Source organism: Rhodnius prolixus, unplaced genomic scaffold (genome assembly GCF_049639745.1).
Source record: "Rhodnius prolixus isolate KJV_2025 unplaced genomic scaffold, Rpr scaffold_1, whole genome shotgun sequence".
NCBI classification, from domain to species: Eukaryota; Metazoa; Arthropoda; class Insecta; order Hemiptera; family Reduviidae; genus Rhodnius; species Rhodnius prolixus.
The window spans coordinates 51,514,245-51,529,757 of record NW_027411581.1 but is presented as its reverse complement, the minus strand read 5'-3'; the positions used below and the strand labels follow the sequence as shown (position 1 = coordinate 51,529,757).

At 33.6% G+C, this 15,513-nt stretch overlaps 1 protein-coding gene across 2 annotated transcripts; it reads left to right on the top strand.

Moving 5' to 3' along the window:
- Positions 1 to 1,017: 1,017 nt before the first annotated feature.
- On the top strand, positions 1,018 to 14,966 carry LOC141449411 (putative inorganic phosphate cotransporter). Of its 2 annotated transcripts, XR_012455499.1 has the most exons (10): positions 1,018 to 1,170; positions 1,283 to 1,464; positions 3,958 to 4,194; positions 5,092 to 5,179; positions 6,381 to 6,604; positions 7,513 to 7,665; positions 9,538 to 9,670; positions 10,078 to 10,316; positions 14,162 to 14,428; positions 14,650 to 14,789. XR_012455499.1 is itself a non-coding variant. In XM_074118843.1 (9 exons), exons 1-9 carry the CDS (start codon positions 1,143 to 1,145, stop codon positions 14,809 to 14,811), a joined length of 1,446 nt encoding a protein of 481 aa, XP_073974944.1. In that variant the 5' UTR covers positions 1,018 to 1,142; the 3' UTR covers positions 14,812 to 14,966. The 2 variants fall into 2 exon arrangements, 1 of the variants encoding a protein (XP_073974944.1); XM_074118843.1 differs by lacking the exon at positions 14,162 to 14,428 and having other exon boundaries at positions 14,650 to 14,966.
- The last annotated feature ends 547 nt before the right edge of the window (positions 14,967 to 15,513 follow it).

Below are 15,513 nucleotides of genomic sequence, written 5' to 3'. Positions count from 1 at the left end.
TTATTTTATATTGAAGCAGTAATTTTTTTTGAATATTTATTGCTTAAAAGGTACAAAATCTGTATCCAGAAAAAAATAAAACCAAAATGATGAAACTAGTAATAACCAAATATACTGGGAAAGGGATTAGCTTGGGCGCTCCTTCGCGGAGATCTCGGGTTTAACCCAGCTGCCTGGCATGCCCTTAGATTTATTTGTTTTATAAGACCATAACTCACTTTCCTCAGTTAGAGAACACTGTTCAGAAGCCGACAGAGCAATGAAAAAGGCTCCGGAGCTAATTACCTTAGATGTTGACGTGCTTAATATAAAAAAATAAAATAATGTAATATATACATATATATTAAGAATAATGAATAAATAAATAACTTTTTAAGTTTACGGAATGAATATTTCCGTTTAGTTAACTTTATTCATTTTGCGCATACTTAAGACGTCATCTAGAAGATAAAACATTGACTGATGAGCTGCTTTCTTTCTCAAAATTAGTAACACCCTAAAGAACCAATATGGTTTGCTGTCTAGAAGAGTGTTCTTGGATATTGTACCCGTCACAATTCGCCTTAATAAATTGAAGGCAGTATTTATGTCTGCTATTTATCTTTTATATATATATATTTCTTCTTCTTTCTTGGCCTTATGGTGGTTCCATATTAGCCATCATGCAGAGGTTTGTTTTTATGTTGAGGGATGGTTTGTCTGTTACTATGTATGTATAGTTTTAAAGTCATTGTCCGTGGGGTTGCGTAAGAATTATATTTTAATTTTATTAGTTCTAATATAGTCACAAAAGTCTGGGTAAATGTTTGGGTAAGTCAGTTTATGTTAGTCGGAAGTGCGCATTTCGTCTGTATTGTCTTCCACAGCTGATCCCTACCGTTCTTGTACTTGCTGCAGGCCAAGATAATGTGATTGGCTTTGGCTGTTGATTCCCTGTCACAGGAGCATATGGGATTTATTTCTATGCCATATATATATATAATCTCAATCGTAAGTGATTAGAAAATTTGAACTGGGATTGAATGCCAAAAAAATACTCTTTTCCATATGATTCATGACATTTTTTAAAATATCATCTGTACATTAACAGAGGAAGTAGAGAGTTCAGGAAAATAAGTATTTCAAAATATTGTGCTTTAAATATGCGTTTTTTAAAAGTATTGAACTGCTGTGAGTAATATTGCAATTCTACTTCTTTCAAAAAAATTAATCCGTTCTCCTGAAAATATTTTTTGACATATTTGTTAATTTTAAATATCTTTAAGAAGTCATTTCCTTGCAGGTTTTTTTATACCACACAGAATTTATGTTTGTATCATTGCTTTTCTCGGACTTACAATATGCTACATAATGAGATTTAGTTTCTCAATGGCTATGACTGAGATGGTTCAAGCACCACCGATTCCTGAAGACCCTAACGCTTGTCCCTACCAACCAGGACATGGAAAAAATGTTACAAAAAAAGTAATTTTTAAAATTTCTATCACTGAAAAATTGATAATTAGATTATTTTCTGTTCAGGATTATTTATCAAGGCTATCCAATTGCCCCTTGCTCCATTTTAGCATTCAGTTACAGCTTTTTTAATGCTTTTTATTATCTGTTTAATTTTTCTAATCTCAGTGAGAAAGCAGTAACGCGATCTTGCACACAGTTTTAAAACTAGTTTCCAGCGGAAGGCGCTATACAAGGTCTATACAAGTGACCAAAAATATTTTTTTTTTAAATTTGTTATATTTATTAGTGTAAAAGCTTATAGAGAATCGTTATATATGGGAACTCCATATTACGAGTACGTTTAAGTAGCATCGTGGATTCCGAAGCAAGTTCTCAACCAGCAGTTCCATTTTATCGCAATAGATTTCTCAGTTCTGAGATTTTCTACGTTTTAAAATTCGCAAATACATTAAAGCATGGGAAGACCCTTCTTGCGTGCGAACCCTGCTAGTTCCCTATAATGTCGCAGAACGTGAAACTTTTTCAACGTTGCCCTTTCATTGCACCGCGAGCACATCGGTTTTTTGACCCTACTAGGTGGAGACCATAAGGCTGGAAACATAGTGGAGCGGCGAGCAAAGCCGCGATGATAGCGAAGAGCGAAGCGGCGAAATCAAACAGAAGTTAACATATGGGACCGCGCATAGTGGCGAGCAAAGCGAAGATAGAGCAACTCTATCTATTTCTAGTTTTTGTTTTTGCCGCTTCGCTCTTCGCTGTCATCGCCGCTTTGCTCGCCGCTCCACTATGTTTCCAGCCTAAGTCATACCGATGTGTGCGCGTGTCCAATCCTGGTACGACTGATTCATGATGTGGGCAGTTCTAGTTGGTAGATTTCGTATTTTATTTTAATGCCTGAAAATATTTCGTTTATATGAAAACAATGTCGCAGCGATTTTCTAAGCAGAATTTCATGCAAGCATGTACACCGTTAGCTTGGGAAATCATTATTTGTGTGGTTCTCAGCGGTATTCTTTGTCGCTTAAATTGATTGTTGTTCATTGGATATGAAAATTTGGCCTGGCATTTAAAGTCCATCTGACAGCATCAGATTCAAAAGTACATATTTATTAGTTATTATTCATTGTGACATCAGAGAACTTATGTTTTAGGACCATCAGAATACTTAATAAAAAGGAAAGCACCAAGTACCGTAAGTATGGTGGAAGAGTCCATGTAAGGCTAGCACTCTCGTGTAAACGGCACTACCTACCTACCTAATTGTCTATCTTTGACCCACCTGTAAGGATAGATTGAAGTCATGGTAGGAATTTAAGATTTCTAGTATTTTCTGACTTTATAATTAAATCTCTATTTCTCTACTGCTCACAATTCCAATCCCTTCGTTTGCATTAAACATTTAGCTACTACCCCAAGAGGTAGCTACCACGTGTTTTGCTAACAGCTACCATTTTGGTTCTTGTGTATTTGAAACCGTATCCCCTCAATCTCCATTCATACGTCCAGTGTTGCATATCCCCAACTAGCTTTCTCCCTTTGCTTGTGCGCTCCCATATGTGCTCTTGAAAGATTTAGGAAGTCAAAAATATGTGTACAAGGGAGGCGGTCAACTTAATTCGTTTCTTGACAGCCATTCGGTGTACATCGACAAATATCTCTTTTTACCCTTTTTAATTTCCTTTCAAGAACTGTTAAGTAAATTCCTGCATGTGATAATCAATACTTCACCCTCCATCAGAGGCGCCCTTACCAAAGAAAAGGCCTCACTGAATTTGCCTGGTTCTCGGTGGGCCCGATCAAGTGAACAAAAACTACCCAAAACCTCTGGCTTGTGCCTAACACTGTAATTAGGAGGAAGTTGTTTTGTTGATGATTGAAGCGTGTGTGAAGCGTGATTGAAGTGTGTGCTTGAGGCATTTTGATCTTGTGTTCCGTACTTCGCTATAACTTCCTCCTAATAACAGCTATAAACAAGGTTTCCCTGCTTAGTCCTTTAATCACCTTTAACCTCATTAGGTTAAAGAATAGGCGCAGGCCTACTGTATCCCCTGACTTGGAAAAAACATAGCTTCCCCCCTGTATGTATTACAGCAATCCATTTCTCTAATGAAAACACATATGCACAGGTTATATGCATCATGCAGCCAGAAATCTTCTAGGGCTACAAAGAAATTGCACTTGTACAGCAGGCGCAAAAACTTCAAACTTGAAACGAGTTTCGCTCTAAAGTCAACTACTTCACTGGTTCAATTTAACATCTTCCTAACAATAGTATCTATTTCAGCCTTCAGTTGTATGACAAGCACATTTGTATCAAACAAAATTACAACGGCTATTCTCTCGATCAGCTTTCGTCTATCAATACTACATTCTAAAAACATTACAACTTTCTTGTTTCGGGGCTTCCATCTTTAATCTAACGAAGACTACAATTCAAAGAAAGCTTCATTTGCTTTAATGTTAGTTTTCTAACATTAATGAAAAAATGTTTATTTTCAGAAATTAGAATTTCAATGGACGGAGTATCAGCAAGGAATAACCCACAGCTCCTTCTTTTGGGGCTATGCACTCACTCAGGTCCCTGGAGGAATGTTAGCAGAAAGAATTGGAGCTAAGCCGGTTTTAACAATATTTGTGGGCCTTACAAGTATAGGTTGTGCGTTGACTCCTATCATTACGAGAACGTTTGATTTCATAGGCTTGATATTATTAAGAATAACGATCGGTCTCGCTCAGGTAATATTTCATTTTTTTTTTTAATTCTATTATTGTAGTAAATAAAATGGTAACTTTTGCAAAGTAGTGAATAGAGCGGTAACTTTTTCATTTATCAATGAAATTCTTTTAAAGAATAGTTGTTACAACTTCACACTAGAAAAAGTAAGTAATTCTCTTTCAATGGATAATAAAATGGTTGTATGATACTAAGAACAATAATGCAATAACAATAAGATTTCAATATCATCGCTGGCTGTTTAATTAACGCCTTTATTAAAAGGAAAAAGACAATTAAATGACAATCTATCTAGGTTAAATTAATTTACTACTTTATCTTATTACTATAATACAAAGGCGTTGCGTTTCTATAAATTTATATAAAACTTATATTAGGTCAAATGGATTTCCTCTTTTTTTTTTTAGCACAACATTTCGGTGATATTTGAGTTCGAGCGACGCAGGTAATTAGGACAGTTTAGAGCGCGGCCCTTGCCAAGCCTCCGCATATTTAGACACAGATTCTCGTGAGTTTGATCACAGTACCTCAAATGAAAGGTGACAAACTGATTTTTAAACTCTTTTTCACTGTGTTGAAGCTTATTTTGTCAACTATTCTTAACGATTTCTTTCTAATTTCTTCTGTCAACAGATAATAAATTGTCAATAGCATAAGCAGGCAACAAACAATAATTTCAGATGTTGACGCGCCTTTATATGTATAATAATATATAACATTAGCCCTGAAAATGAACTAGTCCAAGGTCGAAAGCTTGGCAAAAATTAAAAAAATAATGATTGAACTTGGCAATATTCTTTCTTCCTTCAGGATTAATGAATTAGTCCCAAAAAAACATCAACAATACTGTCCAATAAATGTTTAAATTATTTCAAATATACCAAAACATTTTGTTTTAGGGATTTGTATATGCTTCTCTTCACCTAGTGGTAGCTAATTGGGTACCAAAACAGGAGAGAGGTACTTGGGGGACAGTGGTATTTTCAGGTACGCTAGCTTTATTTACTAAACTGTGAGAACGTTCATTTTTTTAAGATCTTGTTTTTTTTAAAAAAAACAAAAACGTAAATGATCTTCAAGCAATTCGAAATTTATATGTGGATTCTAATGGCTTTGAGGGCCATTATTCGTACACAAGAAAGAAAGTTCGAACAATTTATTATTATCAGTGATAAGAATAATTACTACAAATTTAGTCTTAATAAACAGACTCTGATAACAATAATAAAAAAAATGAACATAAAATATACAAATACCTAAAATAAACTTTGCCTAGGCGGGCGCGTGAGAAACGCTTGAATTTGGCATTTTACAAAATGAATTAAAGTGGAGTATCCAAGGCTAGAGTTAGCACTCCCTGTCTCCTGTACCAATGCTTAACTCGCTTTCACTGGATGCCAGATTTTACACATTTTAAATTAAAGGGGGCCATTAATAATGCTTTATTTTTTAAAAACAATCTCAATTAATTAAAAAACAAAAAAAAATAAATTCCATGCATTTTAAGAGATGATATACCGGTGGTGATCGATAGGATAAGAGTAAAATGAATAACATGACAAATAAAAACAAATGCAAAATTAAAATTAAAAAAGTAACGTACTAAATTAATATAAATCTTTGAAAGCCAATGAGAAAGAAAGCGAAAAAAATTTCAATCGGAAAATGCAGTAACGTTTCTGAATAAAATACACAACAATGAAGATAGTTTAACTAACCAAAATAAATGCATTTATTAAAATTTGACGGTAAAGGTAAGCTTGCTGTTCAAGCAAAATTCAGCTGACTTGAGGAAATTGTTACCACTAAAAGAATGTGAAGAAAATTACACCCTTCTAAGTATATCGTCAGCCGTAAACCTAAATCATCAGTCTTATATACTCACTTATATAAACTCTTTTTATAAGTGTAGAGTTCCTATCCCAATCTCATTTTCAAATTGATGACCTCTCCAATCTAACTGACAACTGATATCTCAGAAGATAAATTATTTTCAATGGTTTGAGAGACAACATCCATGATTACAGCAGGAAAGAATTGACAATGCAACAATCATTAAACGAAAAAAAAAAATAAACGTAATAAAAAAAGAAAAAATACAGTAATTTTAAGGATAAAGTTTTTTTGTAAATGTTTTTTTTAAATAAAGCTTATTAAATTATGAAATATACTGCTTCTTTTGTTACAGGAGCTCACGCAGGCAATACCCTAAATAACTTATTTACGGGTTTGATGTTATCCTGGTTTCCAGGCAATTGGCCTGTTGTTTTTTACGTGTGGGCATCACTTGGGGCATTGTGGACAATAGTTTTTAGTCTAACGACTTATGCGTTTCCGACAGATTATAAAGATATGTCAGAAAAAGAGGCAGCAATCTTAACGGCTTACTTGGACGAAACATCAAGGAAAGAGGTGAATATACAATACATAATTTTTTTCCCCCCATTGCAGGCTGCATTAATTTGTACTTATCTAATGGTTTGCCCCAAATTCGGATACCTTGTGAATTATGAGACCCTGTAAACTTTTCTTTGGTTTAGTATTAAACTCTCCAACAGCTCCTACAGAAAAACATGAATCCGCTAATTTGTGTATATTTAACTTTAAACAGTAATCCAAATATTGGCTTAAGTTGACATTTTCGCCCGCCACTAGCCGGTTTTCACTCACAATTGCTATGACTACACGTATTATTCCAAAGTTTTGGTGGCTGCAATGCAACGGAATTTTACTCCTTCAAAAATGGCTTAAGGTCCTTTAACAGTACCCGGCAGATTCGCGACACATTACGCATTTTCACTGACATTATTTACCAATATGCAATTTTTATTGCCTTATCTTCGCAGGATTTAATAGCCTGAAGAGCCGCCTGCATGCTTGAGAAAATTACGGTTCCTAACTCTGACTAAAAAGTCACTTTTCTTAGCCAAATATAAGATATAATATCTCGGATTAGTACCATACACCCGGCTTCTCATTCTTCTATTATTTATAAAAAAAAGTGATCAAGATTCACAAAGTGAAGCAGCGCTTGTGCTTGCTGTTACTGCGAGGCGTTTTCGTAAAGTTCTAATTTCCTCCTTATCTAAAAGAAACTCAAATTTAACATCATTTTACAATCCAGGTACTTATTCATTACCGATGCCGCTCCTGGTAAGATAAGATAAATATTTACAGAAAAATACCTAATCCAAGAATTTATCATCTATTAACGGAACACAATCGCAAACATTCCGGATGTTAATCATATTATATCATTTATTCATGAGCAATTCTCGGAAACTTTTTCATTTTAGCTATATATATATTCTTTTTTTTAGAAAGCCGCAAACACTCCGTGGAAGAGCATAATGACCAGTTTACCTGTGTGGGCAATTATTGTTGCTATGATAGGGCACGACTGGGGCCTCTTCGCGCTAGTTACTGATGTGCCCAAGTTCATGAAAAGCGTGTTGCACTTCCATGTCAAAAATGTAAGAAAATACATAATTTCAAACTCCTTTTTAGGCTTAGGAACCACACAGTGTAGCCATCCAGCAGTAGATAAAATTTACTAATTTAAAACCTGTAAGAAATTTTAAGAGGATGAAAAAGATAGCGCAACGATTCAAAACGAACTGTTCTTTAGAATTTGTGTTGAATCTTTTAAGTGACCGTTAACTATTAATCGATGAATAGGTAAATAATCTTATTATAAATATATACAGGGTGACCAGAGTTATATGCTCCACCCACTTTTTTTTTTAACGGCGGGAAATTTCGAAAAAATAAAAAACACGTATTTATCATTTTTAGTCTAGTTTATTTTTAGTGATTGACCCATTTTTTTAAACCCCGGTATCTCGAGATACAGCATCCAACTTTGTTTTTTCAAATGGGACGTTATAGTTTTCTTTGCATATTTTTATAGTATTTGAGCTCCTAAAAAAAACACAAAAAATATTTTGAAATCGGTTAGGTTTTTCAAAAGTTATGGTAATTTAAAATATGAAAAACACATTTCAATTTATTATCAAAATCACGTTATTTTTTTTTAAAGAATCTGTTCAAACTGGGCACAATCATCAACGAATAGGCAAGCCATAACTTTGGACTTCCACGCTCTGCTTGTAACAGCACTTATGGTGACGAAGTCCAAGATCTAGGCAGGCTAGAGTATGTTCAGGTTGTTTTTTCTACAAACGTTTGGTGTGGAGTTTTAGGAAATCAACTAATCGGCCCATACTTCTACGAGAGAACTTAACTGGTGCAAGATATCTAACTTTTTTTAAGGGACAATTTGCCAGTTCTGCTTGAAGATGTTCCTCTACAACGTCGGCTAGATATGTATTTTCAACAAGATGGTTGCCCAGCACATAATGTGAAAGTGGTTCAAGGTTACCTGGACAGAAATTTCCATGAAAAGAAAATAAAATACGTTTTTTTTTATTTTTTCGAAATTTCCCGCCGTTAAAAAAAAAGTGGGTGGAGCATATAACTCTGGTCACCCTGTATAATAAAGAAAAACATGAAGTGTCAATGAATAATACATTATAACCTTCATAACAATAGTAATTGGAAAACTTAAGACGTGAAGGATACTGAATGCAGCGAAAAAGGAAGGAAAAACCAGCAACTAGTGCAGAAAGTGAGAGAAGGATGTGTTTTAGTCTTTTGAATCTGTAGGGAATAGAAGGATCGTATGTCGATGTAGAGTGGATTAGGATTACAGTCTAGGATGGAAAGGAGTTTGAGCAGACGATTTTAGATATAGCAGTGTACGGGGATAATGGGTGCTGTCTCGTGGAATGAGTCAATTCTAGTGCGACGAGGAGATTCTGTCGCGAATCTGAGAAACTTGTTCAGTGTTGACTGGAGTTTCTTGATATCACTACTACAAGTCAGGCTCCAGGCGGAGCAGGCGTAGAGTGACATCGGTCTGATGACCACTTTGTAAAGGTGGAGTTTGTTGAACAGTCATTTTTGAGTCATGTGAGAGAAAAGGAAATAGTAGACGTGAAGACAGTTTTCCTAAATTTACTTTGTCACGTACATATGCAGTAAAAGTAAGTATGCCGTCCAGGGTTAAGTCTTGGTAACTTGACTTGATTACTTGACTTGATTAGACCACATGATCGGAGAATTGTTATGTTTAATTTGTAGGTTCAGAAAGGTTTGGTAAAGAGTGTGGGAAACTATTAATATTTAGGATTGACACAGCGAAAATTCGGACAAAGTAAAAAAACAAGAACTCCATTTTTTCGCCAACGTTTCAACAAATTTATCTTCATCACCAACTACAAAAAATTAAATTAATTATTTAAAATATCATTATTTTGGTATTCAACATCTAAGACGAATTTCAGAATGGCTACGCCAATGCTATGACATTTTTCTCCATGTGGTTAATAGCAATTTTTTCCGGACTGACGGTAGATTTACTACAAAGAAAACAATATCTGAAAAGAATACATAGCAGAAAAATCTGCACTACTATTGGTTAGTAGATTAACTAATTACCAATCTGTAATTATTATTGCAAATCTGTATGTATTATTTGACATAGTTGATAAATAGGAAATATCGGGTGTCGATATTGTTTTTTGCTGATATTGTTTGGATCAAACTCGATTTTTATAGGAAAAAAAACTTTTCTTTTTTCGTCAGTAGCACTTTAGACAAACAATCTGCGGAAGTTTTCTTACAAAATGAACAAAATAAACTTATTAGGTATTATTTTTAAACATAAAATTTTCGACAAGGATATTGTCAACTAGCTAGTTCAAAGTTCTTAAAATATGCAATTTATATTTCTTTTAAGATCACTCAAGTCAGGCCTAATTAAACAAATAATATTTTTAATGTCAAGTTCAGCTAATAAGCATTGCATTTTTCATTACTTTCAGCTTCGGTAGGACCTTCGTTAGGATTGCTGGGCAGTGTATATTCTGGATGCAATGTTATAGCTGCCACAATTTCACTGATATTGGGCATGAGTACAATGGGATTCTTTTACCCAAGCCTAAAAGTAAACCCAATTGATCTATCTGTAAATTATGCCGGCACTCTGGGTGCACTTGGACATGGAATAGGTGCAATATCTGGTATCATTGTTCCTTATTTAATTGGCTACCTCACTCCAAATGTAAGTATTTCTCAACAGTCCCATGGTTGCTGATAAGTAAATAATTTGATCTTGCAAGTTTACAAGACAGCCAAAATATGGGATACGAAATTTGTGCATGACTTCTTAGCAAAATGTTCAAATTTCTTTGATACAGGCATCTTAAAGCCTAATAAAAAATTAAAAACGATATTAAAAATTAAGTAGACAGGCACGTACTAAAAATTAAAATAAATTTGATTATTAAAAGACATCAAAACAAGTTTTGCCCATTCTTTCAAAATAAGTCCTTTCAACTTGAATTATAATTACACATCGACTCTAGCCGAATCAATAATATAATAATTTGAATGATGGTTTGTTTTTCGACCGTTGTTACTAGTTTTTTTTTTTTTTTTTTTTTTTTAATTTTTGTAATTTACAATCTGTATAAATATATACAATAAGTAAATAGGAGGTGAATGAGATGAACTAGAGCGGGAAGAGCAGGAGGAGAATATGAGTGGGAGAGAGGAGAGATTTAGTTCTTCAGACCTCAAGGAAGTCTCGGGGCCACTGGCGATTCAGTCGTCGAGGAGTATTAGGAGGCGAGAGACTGTACAAGAGGATTTGAGCAAGTAGAGAGAGCAGTATGGAATTTTTGGCATTTAGTCTTAGCGAGTTGGTCTGTGAAGGGAATGTTGAGGTCGGTGTGAAGAGTGAGGTTAGTCACGTAGAAGGGAACGTCAGCTACCTGTTGGAGGAGTTTTGACTGAAACGTTGTACAGTCCGTATGTTTATAGGTTTGGCTGAACCCCACAGCTCTAGTCCGTAAGTCCACATAGGTTTAAGAATAGTACTGTATATTAAAAGTTTGAGTTCAATGGGCAATTTAGAGCATCGTCCAAGTAGTATGTAAAGCAGTTTCGCACGTTTCGTCATTGCTTGTCTTTTAAGTCTAGTGTGTGGGTTCCACGTGAGTCGTTTGTCTATGTAGAGCCCAAGGTAGCGCACCAGATCTGTATAAGGGTTACTAGGTTATCGTAAGAAATTTTTGAGGTACGGACAATAAAATTTAGTACACGAATTTCTTATTTCATACTGCGTTTCGGCAAATTTATTGCCTCTTATAGAGTCTGTACAGAGGAATATTACAACATTTTCGTAAATACAAACTGAGTAAATAAAAAGTAAAAATTAATAATAATAATAAAGATGAGAAAAAAGGTTTAACATTTAAAATGTTGGTGTAGGGTCTTTTAATTTTGTGTATAGGGAATGTAAGGTGTTGGAGTTCTTAAAAGCTGTAGAGATATTATGTTTTTCCGAAAGACCGTGTATGAGAGGATTGGAAATACCTATACTTTGGTGGTTGTGGAATAGATTGCGATGTAGAATGTTGCACAGAAGTGTCAGTGTCAGCTAGAGAGAGTTGATGGTCACTATTGTTTTGGAATATTTTAAAAAGAAAGTTTCTGTTTTCGTTGTAAAAGGAAGAAGAATGGCTGAGGAGAATTTTTTTTGAGAATGAGCAAATAAAATTTACTTTTTGGTAGTAAAGGTATTCGGAATGAAAGTGTACGCATCTGTCAGAATTGTGTCCACATGCCAATTTGTTATTAATGAATCGTGTTGTCTGATTGTAGAAATGTCTAAAAAGTTGATTTGATTATCCATTTCTGTTTTGTATGGAATTTGAATGTCGTTATGAGGTGAGGTATGTTACTTTTTAGAGATTGCTGTGAGGCAATCGTCTCCATGTTTAAAAAAGAAAGGGATTGTAAAAGGTAATTTTTTCAAATAATGTTGCAAGTTATTAAGAAATATATCTGCTAGAATAGAACCAAGGCTGCAACCCATTGCTGTTCCAAAAATTTGTTTATAGAATTGTGTATTATAAATGAAATAACTTGAATTGCAACAGTGTGTAAGTAAGGATTACAAATTTCTAAAGGTATTTCTGTATAATTTTTGAGTAGATGGTATTTGTTTTTTAAAATTTCAATTGTTTCTTCATTGATGGTGAAGAGAGAAGACACATCTAGAGAAATAAGAATGTAGTCTGTAGGAATATTTATATGATCTATTTTTGATTTTAATATTGAATATATCATTAAAAAGATTTTTGAGGATGTCTGCTAAGAATTTATAAAGGTGCAATAATAAAAGAAATAATTTGTGATTTTTTTTTGCTAGTCCGTAAAGTTTAGGGGGCGTAGGAGAATTATTAGTCAGATGATTTTTTTTGTGTATAGATCAATGTGTTTATTTCTATATAAGTCAGCTATTAGTTTGTAGGTAATTGTCTTAATCGAAGTAGTAGGGTCTTTTTTTCAGTATTGGTGTCAAAAATAGGGGAATTAATTTTTTGATCATATCTGCTCGGTAACTTACAACAGTCCATTTTGTCAGAAGAAAGTACAATAATGTTAGAATTTTAGGATAGGTGTGATTTTATGGTTTTTATTAAAGATGTGATAGGAGTTGTGGGTTGATTAGGAATAGGTCTGTGAATAAACTTAGTGATGATGTTCGCAATTTTTGCTCTAGCAGTATCTTGTAAATTATCTTCTAGAAATTGATTAAAAACTTCTAATGGCAGGTTTTTAATAGTTTTTGAGAATGGGATTCACATTTATCTAAATTATGTTTAATTTGGGTTATTTTGAAAATCGTCATTTTAATCTCTAACTTTGGAATACTTTTCTTATATCTTTGATTTATTTTATGTAACTGATTTATAATGGCTGAATCTCTTCCAGAGGAACTTTAATTAAATCTTCTATATGCCACAGAAAGATACTGTTGCGTCGACATGTTAGAAGGAATATTCTTTCAACATCCTCTGTACAGACCCTGAAGAAAGCAATTAATTTGCCAAAACGTCGGTATGAAAAAAGAAAATTTCGTACTAAATTTTATTGAGCCCACCTCAAAAATTCCCTAAGATAATGTAATAATTGTTAAAATTTCATTCATATACGTATGCAAGCAACTATATGGTTCCTCGTTTTTACAAATGCCTCGAAGTAATAAATTAAAGTGCAATTTAGATAGGCTTTATAGTAATTTCTCTAAAATCGCTTAATTTGTTACTCTTCATTCCTACAAATAAATAATACGTTTATAGGCGAGACCAGAAAAGCTAAAATGTATTGTGGTAGTACTGGGTTCGATTACCGGTCTTAGGCCTTGGATTTTATTTAATGGTTAATAAAAGGAATTTACAGTAAAGTATGCTTGCTAGTCGCCTCCGTCCACGACACCGTAAATGGTAGTTGGACGTAAAGCCTGCCTGAAAAAATTGGCATTATTTTACTTTTCTATAATACGTTTATCCTAAACATTGTGCAAAAAGAGAGAGACAAAGGCTACAAGTAAGGAATTCTCATTACCACGCCTCGAAGTAATAAATTAAAATGGAATTTAGATAGGCTTTTTAGTAATTTCTCTAAAATCGCTTATTTTTTACTCTTCATTCCTACGAAGATGTAACGTTTACATCTTCGTCCAGAAATATGAAGATATCAAACTTCTCTTGTTAAGTTTGAGGAGCTTAAGTGAATAGTTAGCTCATTAATTGGGCAATTGAAGAACGAAAACCTAATTAGAAAAAAAAAAATTGTCAAAATTAAGAAAATCGATGGAATCGAAAATCTCCAAGCCTAACATGTGCATAACATGAAGTAGGGCATTTCATCAAGATATAAATTAAAGGGTACTAGTACGGATCACATTTCCATTTTTGCAAAATTGAGGTTTCTTACTATTAATCTAGTAACATCAATTAATACATTAATCTAGTAACGGTTCATTTAGATGTAGGAAACAAAATTTTTTTATTTATTTTTAATTTTATGCGCACTAACTGCGGGTGTTGTATGTAGAAAGAGAGGAGGCGTTTGGACGAGAATAGTCAGCGATGGCTTTAGTTGTAAGATGTCCGCTTGGGGGAAAATTTAAACCACGAAGGAAGGAAAATGATGAAACCGTGGCAACAGGGCTGTCCTGGTCGATTTAGTAATTAAGCCCTGAGTGTTCCGGACGGACTATTAATTGGGCCCTTCCGATCTATCTAGTCCGTGACCGCTCGCGCATGCATATTAGTTTCAGAAAGCGAAGAAACTAACTTAAACCAGCAGCTTAAAACTGCGGTAAGTGCCTTTTTTAATTATTAATGTAATGCTCCTAGAAAATGGAGCTGGACAATATCGCTGATTTTATCCGTTGTAGCGGACCTGTTTATTGACTTTCATCCATCATGAGAGATAGAATAATCAGTTTGCTGTAGAGAATAGATTTCATAGTTTTGCACCAGATCTTTAGATTGATATATATTTTTATAACCTATTCCAAATAATTTTATTATTTGTAGAGCTATATGGAAGAGTGGAGACTAGTATTTTGGATTACTTTTGGAGTAATGTCGTTGACAAACATATTTTATATTATTTTTGCATCGGCTGATCTACAACCTTGGAATACACCAAAAGAAAAGGAAGAGAAAAGTGAAGACCCCAAAGTACGCATTACCTAGTGTGATTTATTTGAAAGAAGCTAAGAATGATATAAATAATTAGTTGCAGAGAAGATACGAAAATTCCGAACAGATACAAAATTTTTACATCCTATCAATTTCTAACCTTCTGCATTCAAAGTTCCTTTCGAAACAATAAAGTTCTTCTCTTATAATTCGTTACTTTCCCTTACAAATAGAATAAGACATTATTATTATGTATAATACAATTTAACTTTTAAAAATAGCGAATACTTATATTCTCACTTAATGACAACTTTCAAATAATTTACTACGATAAAATAATAATAATTTGTGTAACTTGTGTAAAATACGATCTTTTATTTAATTAGATCATTGTGACAAAAACTGAAGGGGCTATAATTTCCATACATACGATTAATTAAATAATCACAAGCGTAATACCAAGCTATCGTTCTATATTTAAATTTATCATTTACTTTAAATGATACAAAAGATTGCAATTAGTTCGGATACAATCCAGTACTAATTCGTTGTACTGTTGATTTTAAATTCGCATCCTTCCTTATAAATCTGAGATAAGTATTAAATAATAAATACAATATTTACACTATATAAACACTCGCTAAAATTTAATACACTTTTAGGCATTCATACAATGATTTTAAAACTGTTCATACTAAAAGACAAACTACCCACTATAAGACGGGCCAATTGCAAGAACTTTATGTTCAAGAAAGA